This window comes from Mesoplodon mirus (assembly GCF_964341445.2).
Source record: "Mesoplodon mirus genome assembly, chromosome: 3".
Taxonomy (NCBI): domain Eukaryota; kingdom Metazoa; phylum Chordata; class Mammalia; order Artiodactyla; family Ziphiidae; genus Mesoplodon; species Mesoplodon mirus.
The window spans coordinates 171,992,304-172,016,165 of NC_138978.1; the positions used below are offsets into that span (position 1 = coordinate 171,992,304).

The 23,862-nt window shown below is 42.2% G+C and overlaps 2 protein-coding genes across 4 annotated transcripts in view; both read left to right on the plus strand.

Annotated features, from left to right (window-relative positions):
- Positions 1–19,810, plus strand: part of SELP (selectin P) — a 41,052-nt gene extending 21,242 nt beyond the window's left edge. For all 3 annotated transcript variants that reach the window (XM_082615545.1, XM_082615547.1, XM_082615546.1), the window contains 9 exons: positions 1,243–1,428; positions 5,188–5,373; positions 11,511–11,696; positions 12,804–13,013; positions 14,072–14,257; positions 15,102–15,221; positions 17,063–17,093; positions 18,365–18,420; positions 19,005–19,810. In XM_082615545.1, the coding sequence (XP_082471671.1) occupies positions 1,243–1,428; positions 5,188–5,373; positions 11,511–11,696; positions 12,804–13,013; positions 14,072–14,257; positions 15,102–15,221; positions 17,063–17,093; positions 18,365–18,419 (1,160 nt within the window). In that variant the 3' untranslated portion in view covers position 18,420; positions 19,005–19,810. The remainder of the gene's footprint in view (positions 1–1,242; positions 1,429–5,187; positions 5,374–11,510; positions 11,697–12,803; positions 13,014–14,071; positions 14,258–15,101; positions 15,222–17,062; positions 17,094–18,364; positions 18,421–19,004) is intronic.
- Positions 19,811–22,155: 2,345 nt separating this feature from the next.
- F5 (coagulation factor V) overlaps positions 22,156–23,862 on the plus strand; it is an 86,286-nt gene continuing 84,579 nt past the window's right edge. The window contains exon 1 of the mRNA XM_082612964.1: positions 22,156–22,519. Within this exon, the coding sequence (XP_082469090.1) occupies positions 22,362–22,519 (158 nt within the window). The 5' untranslated portion in view covers positions 22,156–22,361. The remainder of the gene's footprint in view (positions 22,520–23,862) is intronic.

A 23,862-nucleotide genomic window follows, 5' to 3' on the forward strand; every position in this document is an offset into this window, starting at 1 on the left:
GTCAGAATCACTGAGACAGAAAGTGGAATGGTTGTTGCTGGGGCCTAGAGGAGGAATAGGTAGTTGCTGTTAAATGTTCTGAAGATGGATGGTGGTGATAGTTGCACAAAAATATGAATGTACTTAATCCCACTGCAATGTACACTTAGAAATGGTTAAGTGGTAAAAGATAAGTTTTAGGCTATGCTATGTGTATTTTACTACAGTTAAAACATTGGAAAAAACAAGTGAGGCAGTAGAGGAATAGATCATCATACAACATGATGGTGAGGCTTAGCGAGGGGAATGGGATGTACGGGGAATGTACTGTCTGAGAGACAAAGACACAGAGAGCCCTCTGACATGCTTAAAAGGAGAGGGTCGTAAGGGGTCACTGGAGACATTCTTGTCTCCAGTCAGGTCAATGTCTAATCATCCAGAAGAGAGAATTGACCATTCTCTTAAGCACCTAGATATGTGGTTTCAGTAACTCCCCTGGTAGGCCTTCCTAGCGTCTCCCACTCTGACGTTCACGGTCTGCATCTGATGCATAGCTGTAATGATTTTACGACTATTGCTACCACTTCTGCTGCCGCTACTACTATTAGTAATAACAATAATAGATAATATTTACTGAGCATGTCAGTCGAACTCCATGAGGTAGTTAAAACCATTGCTCCCCTTTTAAAGATGAGAAAAGACTTAATATATATAGAATACATGTGTTCTCTCCCTTTGTGGCCATCTGCATTATATGATTGAGATCATGGTGTGTATATAATGTTTATCCTGCTTTTTCACTTGACGTTGTGCATTGAGACACCTCCCATATCTTTCCAAGGTGAAATATATCACATTCCCTTCGTGGATCCACGATAGTTAATTTTTGGCCTCTAATTAGTGGCATTTATGTTCATTTTCAATATTTTCCTCTCACAAATAATATCATGATCAAAATTCTCTGAACTGATGTTTGATATGCATCTTGTTACATACTGAGCATAGATTCTTGGGTCCAAAAGTGCGATATTTTTAAAACTATGAATACATATTGCCAAATGCTTAATGATGGCTCAACATTTCCTCATAAAGTCCTTCATTTGGCATTGGGATTACATGACACTTTTCTCGTCCTCCAGGTTAAACGTGCCCAATTCAGAAATCCCTCCTGTTGGCACTAGAAAGAGTTAAGGGGTGGAAATCAATGAGTACTTGTTTATTACTTTCCTCACTCCCTTACTTTCTCACTTCCTCACTCCTTAGCGCTGCAGTGCCAGTATCTGCCAGCCTCAAACAAGGCCCAGGTGAACTGCTCCCATCCCTTTGGCGCCTTTAGGTACCAGTCGACCTGCAGCTTCACCTGTGATGAAGGCTTTCTCCTGGTGGGAGCAAGTGTGCTGCAATGCTTGGATACGGGGAACTGGAATGCTCCTTTTCCAGAATGCCAAGGTAAAATGAATTCTTTCCAGTGTCTTGGAAATAAACTGTAGGCTTATTTTACAAAGCTGTATTTTAAAGGTGGTAACTGTCTAGGGGACAGAAACTTGAAATGGACTGGAAAATGAATAAACACTGTCATCACGTAACCCAGGGATCCAAAATGCAAATGCCTTCAGGGGCTAGGCAGGTACCACAAGCGACAGGATGTCTGGCAACAGGAAGGTGGCAGGGGGGTATGGTGGTGGCCTGGTGCCAGCTCTGTCCTGGGGCCTTTCCCAGGGCATGAAGGCTCCTATCATGAACCAGGTGGACTGTTCTCACTTGGCTCAAGACAGTATCTGGAAAGAAGGCCAGAGGGAAGAACTAGCCTCAAGATGGTTGTTCCAAGACTGATCTGGCACTTTGCTCCTAGGAACCACGGAGTCAATGGTGGAATGGGGGCTAACTCCCGGGTTTAATAGTGGAATGGGAGGGGCAGAATTTACAGGTGCCTGGCTGCAAACATCCTCCAAGAGCTGTGTTAAGACTGGAGAAATCCACTTAGGATAAAGTGAAGACTGATGAAAAGAGGAAGAAACTAATCTGTACATGCAAGGTCAACAGGATTCTCAGAAGAAAAAAAGTATATATATGTTCAGCATAAGCATATTAGTCTGCATTACACTTGATATAAAGTAAAGGCAGTTATTGTACGGAATAGAACTGGTTCTAATCATCTGTGTTTAGGAACTGAAGGACAGATGTACGCTTTTTATACTCCCCATTCCTTTTTCTACTCAGTGTATCCAATTATTTACTTATATTCATGGCAAATACTGCTTTTTGTTTTGTTTTGTTTTGTTTTTGCGGCACGCGGGACTCTCACTGTTGTGGCCTCTCCCGTTGCGGAGCACAGGCTCTGGACGCGCAGGCTAAGCGGCCATGGATCACGGGCCCAGCCGCTCCGCGGCATGTGGGATCTTCCCGGACCAGGGCACAAACCCGTGTCCCCTGCATCGGCAGGCGGACTCTCAACCACTGCGCCTCCAGGGAAGCCCAATACTGCTTTTAAACAATAAAATTTTTATTTATAAAAGCTACAGAAAAATAAGGAAATAGAGAAACAAAAAAATCCTCTTAAATACCTCCCCCAAATACCCAACCCTAAAACAGACACTGGTTATGTTTCTCCATTCTTGTATGAATTCTTCCAATATTTTCCCACTTTTTCCTCCATATGATTAGTATTTTTATGATTAGTATTTTTTATATATATACAATTTTAATAATAAAATTAGGTAGGTAAAATACTAGCCAATTCTGCATTGTTTGCCTTTGCTTTTCACTTCGTACCCACTTCCAACATGAGTGAAAGCAGGCAGAAACATGTTTTTAATAAAAAGGAAACCACTTGCTATTTCAGGTCCCACACAAGCACACACATGCACACACACATACTCACTACTGTTAAGTTAGGTCAACAGTGAGTGAATGAATGAACAAACGAACGAACAAAGAGGCTGACCAACTCAATAGAACTACATGTCCTTTAGCCCCAGGCACAAGAGAGCATGGCAAGCCACAGGGGCTAGGGATGGGCACACCTTCTGAGCTGGGTCTGCAGAGACCAAGGTGAGGCTTGTGACCTTGGCTCTTCAGCTGTCACCTGGGCTACACTGAAGGCTGGATATGCTACAAAGTCCACACAGCTTTGGGGAAGAACTTGGAGTCCCTGAGGGGGGTGTTACAATGCTTAGCACCCTTCCAAACAACCCTGGGCTGTTCAGGGCACAGATTGCAGTTCATTGCCCCACACCGGCCCACCTGTGGGTGTTTCACAGCAAGGAGGCTCACACTCACCATGGCTTCCTGTGACCTTCCACTTCCCTTCCGCTTTTAGTTCTTTGTTTACTCTGACTGAACTTTCTCCTCTTGTTGCTGGGCGAGCATCAAGTGAAATACCCAAATGTGGTCTGCACAGGAAGGTACCACGAAGCTTGCACTCACAAGCTGTTGTAATGCTCTTGAGAGGGTGTTCTCAATTTCCCTTTCCAAGGTCCCCCTTGCCCCTGTATCCCCACCCGAGCTATCAGAAGGCAAGGCCGCAAAAGAGCTGCAAACGGACTCATGGTACCAACACCCTCCCAATTTGTCCTTACAGTTTATAGGCTTCTTGACTTGCCTACTCTCCCTTACCCACCACTCCCACACTGAATACAGAAAGACTTTTCAAGTGGCAGAAAATAACTAGGCCTTTCGACAAAGGGATGAGATTGGGGGTTGGGGGTGAAATGTAGCTGGAAAGGAGAAGGGAGGAAGGGAAGAGAGAGAAAGAGAAACAGAAAATGCTCTCAAGACCTCAAGCAGTTCAAATCAGTGGAAATGGCCCTATGTTCATCCACTCCACCACTGTCTCTGGTCTAAAGCCATACACTACCCAATCAGGCCAAACAGTGAAGAAGAAACACCCTAAACCATGCGTTCTCTTAGCCTTCATTTTTTAATGCCAATATGTTTAATCTGAGTTTTATTTCACTAATTGGCTGAGGGATATCTTGGCAGCCATTAACATTTGCATACAGAGTGTTTTCACTTTTTAGCCTTGTAAAAATCCTGAGAGCTATTTAATGCTATTCTCCACATTTTAAAGGTGAACATATTGAGGCTCAGAGGGGTTAAGTGACTTGCCAAAAGTCACAGAGCATGATCTCCAACCAAATCAAGTCCTCCAGCACCACAAACTCCACATGGATAAGCTGTGGCAAAGAACCATGAGATCTTATTTACTGTTTTTTGTAGGTGAACAAGTAGTGTCATCTGGGGCTGGTCATTGTAGGATGAGACTGGTGGGAAGCGCATCTGCAGATGGCCAGTTACATTATGTGCCTACTTTGTGTCATGATTGTTAAAATTTTTTTTTTTTTTTTTTGCGGTACGTGGGCCTCTCACTGTTGTGGCCTCTCCCGTTGCGGAGCACAGGCTCCGGATGCGCAGGCTCAGCAGCCATGGCTCACGGGCCCAGCCGCTCCGCGGCATATGGGATCCTCCCAGACCGGGGCACGAACCCGTATCCCCTGCATCGGCAGGTGGACTTTCAACCACTGCGCCACCAGGGAGGCCCGTGATTGTTAAAATATTTTTAAATTTAATTTTTGCCTATGATTTAGTTAACCTATTATTTTATATAACTGAGGATCCCTGCAAGGCAAGGATTGTTTTATCTCCCATTTCATAGATGAAGCAACTAAGATTCAGAAAGCTTATTGTCCAGAGATACATTGCTAGTAAGTAACAGAGGCAGGCGTTGGACCCAGATTCTTTCCACCACTTGGTTGGGGGAAGGAACTTCTGGAAGGGGAAAAAGTATTACTCCATTTCCCTATTTCAAATCACCTGTCATTGTTTTATGGCAAGGTGATTAGGTCTATCTCTGAAGAAGGTATCAAGGAAGCAGCCAGTCCTTCTCCTGTCCAGGAGCAACTAACATGAGCTGCATCACTATCTTTCCCAACAAAGCACCAGCTCCCTTTTAAATCACCTCTAAAGCTCTTTGGGGGTGAGCATTTCAGGATACCAATCCACTGTCAACTGCTGCTATTTCACATGTACAAGACTTCTACCTGGTGACAAAGCACCATGAAATTCAAACAATCATTTCTAGCCCCACGCTGCCCTGGTATGTTAAGGACACACACACACACACACACACACACACACACACACACACTGATTTAAGTTGTTGTGTTCTAAAACAACCTCCTCTCTCCTCCTTGGCCATGCCCACGGTAGCCGTTACCTGCGCACCTCTCCCGAACCCTCAGAATGGAACAAAGACCTGTGTCCAGCCTCTTGGAGATTCCAGTTATAAGACCACATGTCAGTTCACCTGTGATGAGGGATTCTCTTTATCTGGACCGGAAAGATTGGACTGTACTCCATCTGGACACTGGACAGATTCCCCACCAACGTGCGACGGTAGGACCATGGGTCTATCCTCTCTTACAGCTTCTCAAGTAACAGTATAGAATGGAGGATCATCAGGAGTTCATGTAAACCTGTTCTTAAGCTAAAGGAAGCTTTCTCCACAAAGCATAACCATCTAGACCAAAAGCTTTTCTCTCTCTCTCTCTGAATATTCTTTTTTAAAAATATTTATTTATTTATTTGCTGCATTGGGTTTTTATTGCTGCGCACGGGCATTCTTTATTCATGGTGAATGGGGGCTACTGTTCATTGTGGTGTGCGGGCTTCTCATTGCAGTGGCTTCTCTTGTTGCAGAGCGCGGGCTCTAGGTGCACGGGCTTTAGTAGTTGTGGCTCACGGGCTCTAGAGCTCAGGCAGTAGTTGTGGCACATGGGCTTAGTTGCTCTGCAGCATGTGGGATCTTCCCAGACCAGGGCTTGAACCCATGTCCCCTACATTGGCACGTGGATTCTTAACCACCGTGCCACCAGGGAAGTCTTCTCTGAATAGTCTTATAATAATAACTTTAAACATTTCATAGTTTTATAATGTGCTTTAGTGTCACTGTGACATTTGATGTTTATTACAATTCTAAAATAATGAGGACAGGCAGTATTGTCTCTATTTTACAGATGAGAAAATAGAGGCTCGGAGATTATGTAACTTGTCGAAATTCACACTATTAGTAAGTGATGAAGTTCAGCTATGTTACTGGGACTTTTACTTCATTATAAAGAATTTTTCTACTACACTCTTACTCATTCATTCCCACATCCACCTTCGCTGAGCACTACTAAGCCCCAGACACTGAGCTTACTCAGGGATGGATGTGATTTCAACCCAACCCCTCAAGGATGTCACAGTTTATCTATTTGTGTATGTTTCTCCTTGCTCAACTTCTATATGGATTATGAGCTCCTTGAGGGCAGGAACTGTGCCGCATTCACCTTTGTATTTCCTGCAGCAACTAGACAGAAAAAAAAAGTAGGTGTGTGACAAGTATCTGTTGAATTGAAGCTTATCATTTACTGGTTAAATTTATTCAAGCTCAAGCCCTATTGACAATGAATTAGTAGATTCTCAAAGGCAAGGGCCAGACCTTATCTGTCTTTGATTCTCCCGAAACATCTGACTGACACCTACCTAGTATATAGTATGCTCTAAAATAGAAGTGTATGAATTGATTAATTTATAGCTCATGTTTACTTTCAAAAGTTGCCATTGGGGCTTCCCTGGTGGCTCAGTGGTTGGGAGTCCGCCTGCCGATGCAGGGGACATGGGTTCATGCCCTGGTCCGGGAAGATCCCACATGCCGCGGAGCGGCTGGGTCCGTGAGCCATGGCCGCTGAGCCTGCGCGTCCGGAGCCTGTGCTCCGCAACGGGAGAGGGCACAACAGTGAGAGGCCCGCGTACCGCAAAAAAAAAAAAAAAAAAAAAAAGTTGCCATTGTTCTATTGTTCTGTGTACTATACCAGCAGTAATAGCTAATTTTTATTGCTTGTGTAAATAACTACCAGCTATTTCATATGCATTTTTTGCATTCAATCCACACAACAATCCTCAGTATGGTTATCACTCTCCCCGTTTTAAAGATGAGGAAATGGAAGATAAATAGCTGGCAAAGATCTAATAGATAGGAAGTAAGGAGTTAGGATTCAAACCCAGGTCTAGCCTGATTACAGGGCCAGAGCTTTTACCACTACACTACACTACACTGCCACACAGTGGCAGGTTTCTAAATCCCGGGTCAGTCACTTGTAAATTTACTCTTTTCCACTGCTCTTGTCTAGTTGCCGAAATGAGTGATCAAATGAGACAATATGTTGATAGAAATCTATTAGTGAAAAGAGCTAAATACGTATTCCTTCTCGTGGAATGAGCACTAGATTAATATCCAAAGACCTGTATTGCTCTTCCGTGGAGTCATGGACCATGTAAATCATGTCACACCCTTGATTTTCTCGATTCCAAAAGGAGAGGAGTGAGCAAGATCAACTCTGAGGTCTCCGTATGCTAACACATATAAATGGAATCTAAAAAAAAGTGGTTCTAATGAACCGAGGGACAGGACAGGAATAAAGCCGCAGACGTACAGAAGGGACTTGTGGACACGGCGGGGAGGGGAAGCTGTGATGAGGTGAGAGAGTGGCATGGACATAGATACACTACCAAATGTAAAATAGATAGCTAGTGGGAAGCAGCCGCATAGCACAGGGAGATCAGCTCGGTGCTTTGTGTCCACTTAGAGGGGTGGGATAGGGAGGGTGGGAGGGAGACGCAAGAGGGAGAGGGTATGGGGATATATGTACACAAACAGCTTATTCACTTTGTATACAGCAGAAACTAACACAACATTTTAAAGCAATTATACTCCAATAATGATGTAAAAAAACAACAACAACAACTCTGAGGTCTCTTCCCTGGACACGAATTCTGTAGACTAAAGGACAAAATGCTATCACCTGCTGTTAAAAAGATATACTACAAGCCACCGGAGGAATCTAGAACATTTATGACTGATAACATTAAGGCTTCATCACTTATTTCTCAATCACTCGTTTGTTTATTCCATGGGCATTTATCATAAGCTCTGTTTTTCCACATTCTGTTTTAAAGCTAAAGAATAAAAAATCCCTAAGAAATATCTCACTAAAGTTTAAATCATATATGCAATCAACATGGTTGCTAAATCTGTAATCTCTGAAGCCCTCATTCCCCTCACTCCTTTCCACCTCCTTTTCTCCACACGAGATGGCATTTGCCCACCACCCTTCAGGCCTAGCCCTACCCAGTGTCTAGAACCAAACTTGACCAGGGGCAGCAGCTTTAGTCAACTATGGGCTTTGGAATTGTCAACCCTGTGTGCACCTGATCATTAGCTCTGGCTTTTGTACCTGTGTTTCTACCTCATTCTCTAAATTTATTCTCTAGATTTAGGCAGATAGTTCCTCTTCTTTTCCCATATGTCTGAGTCCATGAATTTTTAACCCTTCAGCACTGAACCTTGATTTTTCACATAGTGTTTTTCAGAGTCCTGGGCTATATCACAGAGGCTTGAGGGCCACCAAGTAAGGAGGGGTGGTGTGGCAGGTGCAATGCTGAGTCGCCTGCTTCACAGCACAATGTGAGGTTCCATTTTTTGAGTAGGTCCACAGATATTTCCCTTTTAGTTAGAAAGCCAGTTTCCTGGTCTCTCTAGGACCTGAGCTCTGCCTGTATTTTCCAGTCTCCTCCCAGCCTTTGCCCCACCCCAGGACCTGAATTCCTTTCCCTGAACCTAAGCAGTGCTGAATTGCTTATATCCGGTTTCTGTGTCCCCCATGTCACCACCTGTTGAGCCACTATCCTGACACAGATGACTGTTTTCCCAATCACTTTGTCATTGGCCCTCTGGAGACCATGTTTGGCTGCTGGACCCAACTCGTAATGACTAACCTCACCTTGATGGGGAGGGATGGGTCCTGGTTTCAAATCCCAATCCTAGCTCTGCCCTTCTGCCACATCCTTGCTCATCCAAGTTCTAAAATATAGCAAACTGGTGCCCTCTAAGCTCTGGCCTGGCTCGCTCACATCTGTTTTATTTCTCCACTCCCCCAGCATTCCTCTGACTCCATGAAGATTCCTAGCCTTTATTTTAAAAATTTGAGTTTAGAACAGCCAACTCAATTAAATTTATTATTTATAATATATCTTCTTTGCAAAAAATTCTTGACAAAACTGTATCCAACTCAAGTAAAAAGAGATAATACAAAGAAACAGAGAATTAACTAAATATGTCATAAGATAATAATAGAGTGCCAGTGATGCCAATAATTCATGAAGTCACAGGCAATCATGTACAGCTACTTCATGGATTACAGAAAAATATCAATGAAGACCTTTCCAGTAGGCAGCACTGCCTTTAAGTCCACAAATATAGAGCATTAAGTATGGTGATAAAAGCAACCCTTATCCATTTTCTATTCTTCTTGTAATGACTCAGGTTTTGGTAAAGTTTTAGAGTAGGCTCAAGAATATGACTACTCTTTAAAGTCACCCACAGAGGTCATTCCTTAGTAAAAATCTCTTCCTCTACATCTGCACTAGGCCCCTTCACTCCAACAACTTCCTTGACAACTCCACAAATTTAATTCAGCCCGTGTTTGCTGAGTGCCCACCACTTGCCCGTTCTGGTTAGGCTTCCATGAACCTCACCAAAGCTGCCCCTCAGACAGGAAAACATGCTTCCTTACACAAGTTCGTCCTTAGATTCAACAAGGTTCATGTTTACAGAAGAAGGATTAGAGACTTTCCTAGCTACAAAAGGCCATATCTATAACCTTGTCAGAAAAAGACTGACAAGACTGAGACCAAAGCAATATCCTCCAAGTAGATTTAATGCTGTAGTAATTCTCTTTGTATACGAGGGGTCACTTAAATCAATTTTTTAAAATAGTAACTCCTCTTGTTTCTTTTCACACCATGTAAAAATACTTGTTAGAATGTGTCCAAATTAAATTGTGCTAACTTATTCGTTCACTTGACAAATATTTTTGGACCCCCTACTTTGTGCCAGGCACTGTTGCCTGGGATACAGTGTTGAAAAGAGCTGACAAGGTCCCTGCTCTCATGCAATTGACATTATGTATTTTCTTGGGTTTAAATATAAAATTCTTGGAGATATTGAAAAAGTTATTTTAGTGAAAATGTTGATAAATGATTTAATGTCTATGACTTACACCAATAGATATGTTTAATAAATGTTTGATAAATGGAATTGATGTGCCAGGCATGGATTTATTAATTACTCAAAAATTTGAGAGTTCTAAACCAAAATTCAGTATGTTACTTTGGCTATTTGAATGGATTCACACAGTAAGGAGCCACAATCCTTCAGTGAATAGCCTGCCACCAAAAAGCACATGGGCCAATATGTAAAAGCCAATACATCACTTTTCCATGAGGCACTACATAGGACTTCAAGAGATTTTTTTTAAAAAGCAAAATAGCTAAGCAAAATGAGCCTTATCTGATCAAGGCATTGCTTTCAGATAGTCTTGGATTTAAAGAAAGAATAGTCCCTCAGTTTGTCAATAATCCAATATTTGTTGATAAATAACAGTCATGTCAGAGACCTTCGTGGGGAGAAAGACATGATCCTAAGAGAAACAAGTAACTGCAATAACTTATCAAAACAGTTTTTGAGGGAAATAGTAAATTAAAAATTCATTTGCTCATCCATTTGGCATAAGGTGGTTGAGCACCACCTCTTGACATCCTGCAGTGTGAATTGTGGGAGACACAAAGATTTACGGTTCTTGGGTTTTAGGAGCTTTCTATCCAGGAGAAGAGGGAAGAGATGACATGTGATATGACAGCATATGAGTTCAAAGAAAAAACTGATGCGCTCAGAGGAGAAGACTTCAGGTTGCAGTGATCAGCAGAGGCGTTAGAGAGGCTGTGTTCATTTGGATCCTAGAGGATGGGTGGGATTTTATTCAGTAAAAATTGAAAGAAATTTAGGGCAGTGCGAGCCAAGAACCAGAGGCAAGAACACACAAGGTCAGTTCAGGGACTTCCCAGGAACTAATCGAGCTTCACCAGGAGGTTTTGAGCTTTCCTGTGCTATGAAACTGTGGTTTAAAAAAAAAAAAAAAAAAGCCTGGGGATCCAAATGGAAGAAACAGTCGTTTAGGACCCAAGATGATCATTGCAGGTTTAGACGTGTTGAATTTGTGGAGACAGCAGGATATCTAACTGGAAGTAGTCTCAGGCAGGAGGAAGGACAGAAGTGAAAACCTGGACTGCATTTATACAGATAGGACAGTGAGAGCTGGGGGGAGGCTATGAGGTCTCTAAAGCAGCAGGCGTAGAGAGAAGAGGATGAAGTTGTGAATTCTTGAGGATGACTGCCTAAATCCTTGACTTCTTTGTTGTTGTGACTTCTTCCTATACTCCTCTCGGCAAGCCCACCGTCCCTCCCCCTGCCCTTTGTACTTCATGACCTGCTGTGCTCATTGTGAAATGCCTGCTACCTAGCAAAACACCTGACACAGCGGGAGCTCAATAAGTAGTTAATATTTGCTGAAAATGTGAATGAATAAATTTGGTGCAAAACAGGGCTTCCAAATCAATTTGGAGATTGTGACATTCTTGATTTGATTCTCCAGCCATCAAGTGTCCAGAACTATCTGCCCCAGAGCAGGGAAGCCTGGATTGTCCTGACACTCATGGAGTATTCACTGCTGGCTCCACCTGCTATTTCTCCTGTAACAAGGGCTTTAAGCTGGAGGGGTCCAACCATGTTGAATGCACAGCTTCTGGAAGATGGACAGCACCCCGACCGACCTGTGACGGTAAAACAGGATACACTTGCCGGGACAGCTCTTCTTCTGGAAATTTCCTCAACAAAAATAACAAACACTTATATACACTCTTAGTATGTGTCAGGTACACATGACATTATTACTGTGAAAGCTCCACTTCTTGTCATGAAGTGGGTTATCTCCTGGGGTCTAGGAAACACAGCCTGGATTAAAAAATGTACAAGGAGTGACAGGACTTTTTCACATTTGTGAATAAAAGATAACACCAATTCTTAAGCACAGATTTTCTTTTGTAATTGTGGCCTCTTTGTCTCAAAGAGCTTTGTTGAGTTGATTGAATGGTTTCCATTGCTTCATCGCCAGGAGAGAACACTAGGGGTGTAGTCACCGGTCCAGTATTTCAAATCAAGGAACTGAAACAGAGAGGGGTCAACTGCCATCTTTCTGTCACGTGGCAACTTAGTGACAGCCAGTGGCAATATCCATGCCTCACATTTCATGCTGACCTTTGGCCAGAGGACAATACCACCTCCCAATAAAGCAGCACTGAGCAAGCAATTGGCCTCTACATATTTCTCTTTCTACTGAACTCTTATATTTCTGCACCAATTACTCTGGTTTTGTTTTGTTTTGTTTTTAGTATCAGTAACATGGATGCCCCCCCCCTCCACCTCCAATTTCTTCTTCTGGCCAGGAGAATCATCTCTCCAAGGACAATTTTAGATCATTTTTCTCATCTGGTTTTCCATACCTGATTTTAATAGTTTTCCTTAACTTCCTTAAGGAGCTATTGCTAGAACCTCCCTGATTATGAAAGGAGTGGAAGGCAGTTATTCCACGTCAGTCTTTTTTTTTTTTTTTTTTTTTTTTTGCGGTACGCGGGCCTCTCACAGTTGGGGCCTCTCCTGTTGCAGAGCACAGGCTCTGGACGCGCAGGCTCAGCGGCCATGGCTCACGGGACCAGCCGTTCCGCAGCATGTGGGATCTTCCCAGACCGGGGCACGAACCCGTATCCCCTGCATCGGCAGGCGGACTCTCAACCACTGCCCCACCAGGGAAGCCCCCCATGTCAGTCTTAACTCTGTTGTGCTCCTTCTAATTGGGAGTTCTCTAAATTGAAACATTTTCTCACAACAGACATAGTATCAGCTCCTACTGTAGAGGTGCAATGCCCATCTCTCGTCACTCCAAAGCAAGGAACAATGTCCTGTCAGCATCATCTGGGAAACTTTGGTTTGAATACCACTTGCCACTTTGGATGCAAAGCTGGATTCACACTCATGGGAGATAGTGCTCTCCGATGCAGACCTTCTGGACAATGGACAGCAGTAGCTCCAGCATGCAGAGGTAATGTGAAAAGGAACAGGCAGTTCTGATGCAATCTTCCAGCAAGCTAGTCACTGTACATGCCTGTCGAAATCCCATCCAACCCCAATGACCACGTGACCACTTCACGTGTCAGCTCCTCCATGAAATCCACACCAATCCCAATTAGAAGCAATGTGCAACAGGCATACCAACTTTTCCCTTTCCTTATGTCACAAGGTAATGCCCTGGTACTCAAAGACCTAAAGGAGGAAACATTTGTAAATGTCCAAAACGTGTTAGAACAATACACACGCTAAACATGAAACCAGCTATATGAATTGTGAAATATAAGTTACAATTCTGTTAATGATGTGGCAGTGTAAATGTTCCGTATTTTCATAATTGGAAGCTAAATAAAAAGATAAATCATGACTGATACCTCTTGAAGACCTATCGCCCTGTGCACGAAGCACTGTGTCTCTTTCATCACTGTATTCCCTAGGAAGCACAGCACAGTGCTTTGAAAATGTCACTGTTGCTCAATAACATTTGTCTGAGTTAAATTCAGTTTCCTGAGTTGAGTTAAATTTGAGTTATATTTAGTTTTCTATCCACAAATTTAGGAGAATAGCCTGAAATTCCCTGACAAATAGTTTAATGAGTATGGAAGTCTCTGCCTCTTTCCAACGTCCAGAGGCCAGCTATGCTGAACACTTGTTATTTTAAGAAATATGTGCTGACATGCCAGCTTATTGCCAATGGTAGTAATAATGACATTTAGGACAACAGTGTTTTTGAGAAGCAAAATTTTGTAAATAGTATTTTGGTAGGTAAAATCGACCAATCCACTGGCAGGTATTTATTGAATTGCCACTATGTGCCCCTTCTAGTTCTTTGGCTATCATTCTTTGAGTGGATATCTTAGGACATGTGATGTTGGAAGGGCTAGTGCGAATGTCAAAAGTAGCTCATTTCCTTTCTGATCTTTTGTATTCTACCTCATCTAATGGCAACGCTAGCCAGGTTTCAAATGAATCCATAATTTCTTTTATGTTCATTCTATATGTTTGTTTTTCCTGCATTCTTTTTTTCTGCAGCTGTCAAATGCTCCAAGCTACACGTTACTGAGCCAATAGTGATGAACTGCTCCAACCCTTGGGGAAATTTCAGCTATGGATCAACCTGCAGCTTCCATTGCCCAGAGGGTCGTTTACTTAGTGGCTCAGCGAGAACAGTGTGCCAAGAGAATGGCCAGTGGTCAGCTATCATGCCAGCGTGCCAAGGTTTATTTCTCATATGGGTTAGGAAGTCGCTTTGATATGGAAAATAATGAAATCAGTGTTTCTCCTCTGAGTATTTCTGACAGTGGTTGCTTTCCATCACTGGGTTTCTCCTGCATTAATAATTGTTTCACAATGAATCAGACAGCGTCTCTGTACCTCATGCAGAGCAGTGGGAATCAAATTCAGTGACTGTGTAAACAATCACCACTCCTTTTTCAAAGCTCCAGTTTGTGAAATGAATACTCTCATTTCTTTATAATCTGTGTGTAGTATATATTGAAGTTTCAAAATGTTTTAAACTGAAGGTTATTTAATGCAGAATCCTAATTTATTATCTCAGAAGATCTTTGTTTAACATATACCTCCAAAAATATAATATATCTTCCTTAATTAAGCTCCATCTGTTTGTAAGGTTTATTTCATCCCCCTCCCTTTTTTTCATTTCTTATCTCTAGCAGTTTGTTGTAACTACTTTTCATCACATAAAAATCTTCAATTGCCCCCCCAATTACCCACAGTTTACTTTGTTTATCCAAACTTCCATTTATTGTGTCTACCATTTAATCATCTAATTCCTTTTATTAAGTCCTTACCCTGACTCCTTTGGAAATTATGTTTGATATTTAAGCATTAGGAAGAAAATCAGGCCCTGCGGGCATCCCATTCTGTTGCAGTGGTTTATGACTTCCAGATCTTTTTGTGCTGGGTCGTTAGCACTGCCAGGACCTTTGATGACTTACTTAATCTCATATTTTAGAGTTCTTGGGGACCTCCTGGGGGACTGATAGTCTTCTGCACAATACCCTTCCTATGTCTTGCATGTGTGCATGTGTTTATTTTGCAGCGAGGCCATTGACTATCCAGGAAGCCTTGACTTACTTTGGTGGAGCAGTGGCTTCTACAACAGGTTTAGTGACGGGTGGGCTACTCCTGGCTCTGTTAAGAAAGCGTTGCAGACAAAAAGGTAAATAGGAAAGAATATTCTCCTTATTTTCTTCTTTCATGTGATTTGGGGCAGGGCAGTGAAACAACAACCTCAGTAGTTCATGTCTGAAAACACTGGCATTAAAAGAAAACAAGGGGCTTCCCTGATGACACAGAATCTGCAGTTAAGTATCCGCCTGCCAGTGCAGGGGACACAGGTTCGAGTCCTGGTCCGAGAAGATCCCCATGCCATGGAGCAACTAAGCCCACGCACCACAACTACTGAGCATGTGCTCTAGAGCCCGCATGCCACAACTACTGAGCCCATATGCCACAACTACTGAAGCCTGTGCTCTGCAACAAGAGAAGCCAATAATAAGCCAATTCTCTTCTAATAAGCTAATGGGTCTCCTCATCTTTCCTCATGGAAAGTAAGTGGGGGTATCAGAGGGGTCAGGGATGCTCAAATCCAGGAACAGAAAGTGGCTATGTTAAAACTACCTGCCAGCATTCTCATGGAATTGAGATTTCCACACCTATTTTTTTTTAACATCTTTACTGGAGTATAACTGCTTTACAATGGTGTGTTAGTTTCTGCTTTATAACAAAGTGAATCCGTTATACGTATACATATATCCCCATATCTCTTCCCTCTTATGTCGCCCTCCCTCCCACCCTCCCTATTTTTAACTGCTCAGAGGAAGAACCCCTTTTTTCCTATTCTCATGCTCTCTCCCTTCACAAAGCCACCATTGCATTAGGCTGGTTTTCTAATGTTCCCTCATATACTCTTCTGTGAGGGAGTAAATAGGACAATAGACAAACAATAACACTACTTAAAGACCAAAAAGCTACAACCAGTCCCTCCATGCAACATCCGTGCCTGGTTAACCAAATCCAGAAGGCAGAGGTGAGAGCTCCTAAGACCTGAATCCTTATCTCCGTTACCATGTAGGAATCACCGTATTCCTGCATTTTCCCCAAGTTCTTTCTTTAGTTTTGAGACATTTCCAGGGAACCCTCTGGACCGTGGAGAGGGACCAGCAGCCACCCATCCTCCAATCTCTTTATAATAAATAAATTCATTTGTGGAGATGGGGAATTTTCCCTTGACCTGTCCCAATTTGATTTTAAACTTTCTAGGTTTCTATGGTCAAATACTAGGAAAATGCTGCATACTGTGTCCCTCCCCTGCAAATTCAAAGTGCACATTCATTATTACACTGAAGGCTCAGTCATGCCCTGTAATAAGTATACTTGTTCATCTTCATGTCACTTAATATTTTCTAAATGTATTTAGGCATGAGATGCTTTTCCTTTTTTATCTACCCATGGGATGATTGACAGACCTGCTGCCATGTTTAAAGTTTTCCACTATCAGAGTCCATTGTTTGGATTAAGACAGGAGGCCCCCAATCACATATGTGATCAGGGGAGAAAAACATCCACTGTTACGTTGGTTTGGATTTGTTTACTCGCTTAGCTTGCCCAAATCACGACTGAGGGAGTGTGACAAAGGATGCAGAGATAGAGGGCCTCCAGTGCCAAAGAAATGAGTTTCGAGAGCCAATGGTCTCAACAACAACCAAGAGTAGCGAAGAAGATGAAGGCAGGGACCAGAGGCAGGAGGAGAGGTTGTTACTAAAAGGGAAGAGGAGAAAGATGAGCGGACTCTGGAGTTACATATCGTTGAACGTTTAATTTAGCCTAAAACAGGTCCCACCTCTTAGGGAGGGATATTCCCTACACGTGTCTCATAATGAGCCCATCTGGAAATCGGTCTGCTGACTCTCCCCAATAATCCTTATCACTGATGACCTTTCTCCCTCATCACATTTTTTACTCTTAAACCAATCTTCTGTGTCTTCTTGCTTATTTCAGATGAAGGAAAAAGCCCCTTGAACCCTCAAAGGTAAGATGGAAATGTTTTATGATTACGTTTTTCTAGTTTGACTTTTTAATTCACTGTAGTATGTCAGAATGATTATACAGATGACCCCTTTATGAAACAAATCTTTGGCAATGTCCCCTTGACTAGTTCTGAAAATATACAGATAATAGGTCCTAGTAATACATAATGTTTTTTGTCTTGTTTTGTTTTTTACGGTACGCGGGCCTCTCACTGTTGCGGCCTCTCCCATTGCGGAGCACAGGCTCCGGACGTGCAGGCTCAGCGGCCATGGCTCACGGGCCCAGCCGCTCCGCGGCATGTGGGATCTTCCCGGACCAGGGCACAAACCCGCGTCCCCTGCATTGGCAGGCGGACTCTCAACCACTGTGCCACCAGGGAAGCCCTACATAATGTTTTTAAAAATCAATAGGTGCCCTAATGATAATATAAAGGAGCAATACAAGGGAAAGTGACTTGGAAATAAAATGCTAGAGCTGAAGCACTACACTAGCAGAGGCTGTGGTGTCATCAGAGGCTTGTACCTTCATTCAAACAGAATCACTGTGAAGGCAACAGCATAAAGGTCAACTGAGAGGAATATTCTGTTAGTGATTCAAACAGTATCAGAACTGTTGCCAACACCAACCTGATTTTTTAAAATGATGAACAACTCTGGTTAAGAGTTGGAAAACCTGTTATTATCTTCCCTTAATTCACATGGCAATTACATTTTAAAAGATGCACAAAAAATTTAATATTTATATGTAAAGCAGTTAAGTTGCAGGCTCAGAGATTTTTCACCTCCATGAACGTTGAGTAGCTATTCTAAAGTTATGTGGAGTGTGTAAGACAATTCTTTTGCACCCCAGGCATATTAGGACATCCAGCACCCATGGCCCCTGCTTAAATGTCAATAGTAAGTCTTGATCATTATGAAAATCAAAAAATGCCTATAGGGAGCAGTACTACCATTCTTTGAAAACTATTGCCACGTGATCAAGTATCAAGGCTGGAATTTTATAATTCACCAAGAAGAAGCTGCAGCAGGGGCATAGCAAGTATTCAGTACCTAAAGCATCAACAATAACATGGGTATAAAGTGCAATGCAAATTACCCAGAGCTGTTAAGTGGGATCTTGAAAATCTCTTTGGTTTTATTCTTCTTTCCCACTAAAAGCAGAGAATTCCAGGGGTGGGATGGTAATCCATGGTCTCTGGAGGAACTATGTGCAGGACTGGGGTCAAGGACAAAGCATAATATCGCAGGTCATCTTTGTGTTTCTCTTATTTAGCCACCTAGGAACATACGGAGTTTTTACAAATGCTGCATTTGACCCAAGCCCTTAAGGTAAGTTATCTGTGAAAGTATTTTTGAAGAAAATAGAACAGTAGGAGAAAAAGGAAGAATATAAAGCTTGACTTTTCTTTATACAATCATGAGTCACATGTTAACCATGTATTAAATGTTCAAACCATGCAGGAAATTGTGTTGGCAGTTGGGGACGGGTATAGCAGTAGAGTGACAATAGAAAGTGAGTTCGTAAGAAGATTTCCATTTCCTCCAGGATAGAAATGTTCTAATTAGACATAACTTATGTCAGGATGTATGACATTCAATTACTGGCTGTTAGGTAGTACTGATACTGCAGCTTTGCTTGATCACCAGAAGTCACGAGTGCTAGAAAAATTTTACAGACTTTATGGAGCCAATTCCCTATGCGACCTTCTAGGAAAACAAAAGTAATATGATAACTTCTCTCTCCCAAAAAGCTCAGTGAAGGGTTGAGTTTCCTAAGAGAAGTAGCCTAGATGGCAGAATATCTGGAATCTAGAAAAAGATTATACTAAGCCTTAGGAGGTACATATGATGAGAGCTTTCTTTTATCTTTTTCGGGAAAATGTAATTATTTTAATTTTTTGTCTCATTTTCAGAGACTCGTCCTTCTCTTGGTCACCTCACTCAACCTCCACAGGATCCTATTTTTGAACATCAGCCTTCCCGACAGACTTGACTATAACTGTAGCTTATTTGCCGCAGTTTTCTGTAAATACTTGTGAATAAAGGGCGTGGAATTTCCTTTAGATTAGCTCTGGACCAGAGCAGAAGGACTGTACCACAAACCCCAACTCTCCACCCACCACCCCTTCCTGCTCCAGTTCCTCTTCCTCCAACACAAGCCTCAGAAGCTGGGACTGAATGTTTCTGCCGTGGTCTGTGGGCTTTGCCCCCAGCTGTCACTTGAGATACTAATTAACTAGAGCCTGGAGCATCTGACTCACCAGAAGACCAGACTGCAGAAAAATAAGAATGCCTCTCTATTTTTGGATTGGAGGAAATCATCCTCTACATTGCTGGAAGGCAGGAGGTATCTCTGACTTGAGGGAATTTCTGTAGGATTTCCTGGGTCTTCACTGCTTGCTGTTTGTGAAGGCTTTTAGACCTCTGCTGTGAGGCTTCAAGAGAAGCCTCTGGATGGCACCAGAGGCTGCAGAAGACTAAGAATCAAGACAGGAAGGTACATGTCACTGTAGACCTCCCTCTACCGGTCATTCTCCCCCAGAGGACCCAAAGACCAATACTCAAATGTCTAATTAAAAGGATTCCCCCAAATGCCATGTTCTATTATTTGACACTTTGTTGAATAAGATCTGTGTCCTTCACTTTGCATACATGAATGTAATGCACAATCACAGTAGTCCCAATTACAAGCTCAACCCGTCAGTGAGCAAATATGTATCTTACCACCACCATAAACACACAAGAAAATCAGAGAAGCAGAAAAGTGCCTTCATCACCTGAGTGTGTTTTACACGTTCTTTAATTCACATGCTTAATAAATAGGTTATTGAAAGTTACACAGTAGTTGTCTGAAACTGATACAAAATATATAGAGCCAAACAATATAATTGTCCTCTCTGTGAAATGTGAGGCAATGAACATGCCACACAGACTAGGTAAACATGCAAATAAAAATGCAAATAAAACACGCAAATAAAAATGGTGAAAGTGTAACTAAAGGTTACAAGATTTTGCAAGAATTTTGGTAGTAACCTTGGGATTTAGGGACACATTGCTTTTAAAAAGTTTCACTCAGGGGGCTTCCCTGGTGGCGCAGTGGTTGAGAGTCCGCCTGCCGACGCAGGGGACACGGGTTCGTGCCCTGGTCCGGGAAGATCCCACATGCCGCAGAGCTGCTGGGCCCGTGAACCATGGCCGCTGAGCCTGCGCGTCCGGAGCCTGTGCTCCAGAACAGGAGAGGCCACAACAGTAGAGACCCGCGTACCGCAAAAAAAAAAAAAAAAAAGTTTCACTCATATACTGTACATAGCATCTCTGACTGCTTACTTTATGCCAATCACTAGGCTCTGTGTTATAGGATGATGATTATCACCCTGTCTCCTGAGTCAGAATCTGCCTTTTGTAAAATCGTCCCAGGGAATTCTGATGGTTTATCAGCTTTGCGAACCACTGATATAGATACAGAAGGATAAGGCATTCACCGTTCCTGTTCTCGAATAGCTTATAATCTAGTTGGGGACCCAATAGACACCAATACAAAGTGATAGAGAGTAATCAACATCAGTATGTTATTTGAAGAGTGTGGTAGGAATTCATAAAATGGAAAAGTCAATTTGGCCCAGAATCAAGGAGATAGAACTCTGATTGGACTTTAGAGAGTGGACAGTCTGAGTTGATCAAATAATATCAGTCAAGAAGCAAAGACAGAGACCATATGTTGAGGAGACTAAAGACATCATAGAGATCTCATGTGAGGTGCTAAATTACAATTTATTGAATCTGTTGAGACAAATCATAGAAGCTTGGAGGCATGTAGATTCAGAGGACCTGGGATAAGTCATAAGGATGCTTCAGACAAGATAATTTTCAGATTCTCTATAAATAGCAAAATCATATCTTAAGGCCACGTGAAACAGCCAGATCCTCCGAGATACATAAAGGGCCCTGGAGGCAGGAAAAATATAATCATAGTAATCAACACATGCTGTGTGCTTTCCAACTGCTAGGAATTATATACTTCACAGTGTTCTTTTATCCTCCCAACCACCCTATCAGAAAAAACTATTATTATCATCCCTGTTTTGCAGGTGTCAAAATTGAGATCCAGAGAGGTTGTGTAACTTATCCAAGAGAACACAGCTAGTAAAGTGGGATTGAAATCTGGTCTGATTCTCTCAGTGAAGCTCTTTAAGCCCTCTCCTCTGTCACTGCCTTAGGTGGCCACAGGCCCTTATCAAGACAGAACTGTGCAACAGAGAAAGACAGATATCATATATTGCTTATATGTGGAATCTAAAAAAATGATACAAATGACCTTACTTACAAAACAAAAATAGACTCACAGACATAGAAAACAAACTTGTGGTTACCAAAGGGGAAAGGGGGGAGCAATAAGTTAGGAGTTTGGGATTAAACTATACACACTACTATATATAAAATAGGTAAACAACAAGGACCTATTGTATAGCACAGGGAACTCTACTCAATCTTTTATAATAACCTATAGTGGAAAATAATCTAAAAATTATATGTTTATATATTTTATATATATATATATATATATATATATATATATATATGAATCACTTTGCTGTATACGTGAAACTAACACAACACTGAATCAACTATATTTCAATATACATATATATTTTTTAAAAGACAGAACTGTGCATGGGTAGAAGTCAGTAAAGTGGGCCAGGCCAGCAGGCCCCATTCACGTGACCATCCCCTTGCTTCCTCACCACCTGAAAATACAATATTTCTGTGCCAGTAACAGGGCATAGGGCCCTCTTCCTCACATCAGAAGGAGAGCAGTGTGGTGAAGGGATTTGGGTCCCACTGCCCTGGGAATTGCAGAGCGCCTGGTAAGTGTGAACTCTGCCCCAGGCAGTGTTTATGGTGGCGGGGTCTGATGAGGGGCTACTGAGCAGATGGAAGCTGGGAGGACAGTGTTGCCCCGTCTCACGAATCCCTGAGCACTGCCCTGCCTGCTAGAGCCGCTGATTGCTGCCCTTTCTCCACCGGTAGTAAAACAGTCACTAACCTGGTTGCTCTCCCTAATACCTGGAGCAGTGACCTAGTCAACCCCAGCCTGGAAAGGCCCCAGGAGGTGGGGACAGCACGGGCTGCAGCTGCCGCGACGCCTGGGGGAGCTGAAGAGGAGGAGGACACTGCCACCCGCAGCCTCGCGGCGCTCACTGCAGTCCCGACAGCGGCCAAGCCCGGCCGAGCCGGGCGCAATCGGCTGAGGCAGAGGCAGGAAAGGAACCATGTTCCCAGCTTGCCCTTGCCTCTGGGTCCTCGTGGTCCTGGGCTCCAGCTGGGCAGGCTGGGGGAGCCTAGGGGCTGAAGCAGCGCGGCTAAGGCAGTTCTACGTGGCTGCTCAGAGCATCAGCTGGAACTATCGCCCCGAGTCCACATACCTTAGGTAAGGCAGGCATGGCGACCGGTGGGCTTCTTTAGGGAGGACAATCTATTTGTTTTAGAAAGCATTCCCTTTGCAATTCCATTACTTTTTAAATTTTTTTTAAACTTCACGTAGGTAAATACAATTAATAGTAGAGTATAATGAATAAAATAAGCTTGGTGGATGCTCATTTTGCCTCCAATAATACAAGTTTATCATTCTGAGGATATAGAAAATATTGTTTGACTGGCTAGATGCTATTTCAAGTTTGCTGTTAATACAGTTTTGTTAGTATGACTGATTGTTGATTTAATATATTGATTGATTCAAAAGCACCAGGTACCTACCTCTTCACTCCTGTTCCAGATTTTTAGTAGTCTAGTATATTATTAAACTTCTAGTTACATATTATTTATTCCATGTCCACATAACTTCATCTTCTAAAACTAAAGGTGTACACTGTGTACTTTATTATAAGCAGGTTATTCGATAACAACTGCCATAATTTTGTTGTTTTCTTATAAGTGACTTTCAAAACATCCTCAGTTCATAAAAATGCAACATTGTTGTTTTTTACCTTTTTTCTGCTTCGTGTGACTTCATTTTTCTCTCATTCTTAATCACTCCCTGGGATATGGTCTACTCTGGCTATTTTGATAGAGTCACTATTAAAAGGCATATGTGACTTAGAGGGGGGTTAAATAATAAAACTGTATTTGAGTTGCAAACTATTTTTCCTAATTGGAAGGTTAAAAATAAGACTTCACAGAAATTAAACAAATCATAGGTTCTACTCAATATTTCCAGTTAGTTATGTTTTTATTTCTTTTAATGGTAAACCTCTTAGTGTGACTTTTTTTTTTTAACTTAACATCACAGTTTAAGCGATTGTGAAAGATGTTCCTCTTTTACAGTTTCGAAACCAAAGCAATCTGCCAAGAAAATATTGTAATGTTTTAAGCCTTTTAGTGTATAACTTTACCCTTTCAAAACCTTTTCTTTGTAATTGGGTTATTTTGGAGGACATTGCATCTTGGTCTTGTAATCATAATAAGTCCCTCTTTTTTTATATATAAAAAAAGGGGGACTTCTTATTTAAATATTGTACATTTAAATACATTTAAAGTATTGTATTTCAAGGTGATAACCTAGGTCACACCCACACCCTTAGAGAACTGCTGCTAACTAAAACCCCAAAGGAAGTAGCAGTCTTTCCAACATTAATTGTCCTGCTCTTGGGTAGAACACTAACTTGGTTGCTGGCTTTCCTGTGTCACACTGTGCTTATGCTTTGGAGTTTGTTCTTTCTTCTGTAATTAACAAGAATAACAAGCAGAATTTTGGAGGCAGAATCACATAGGGCA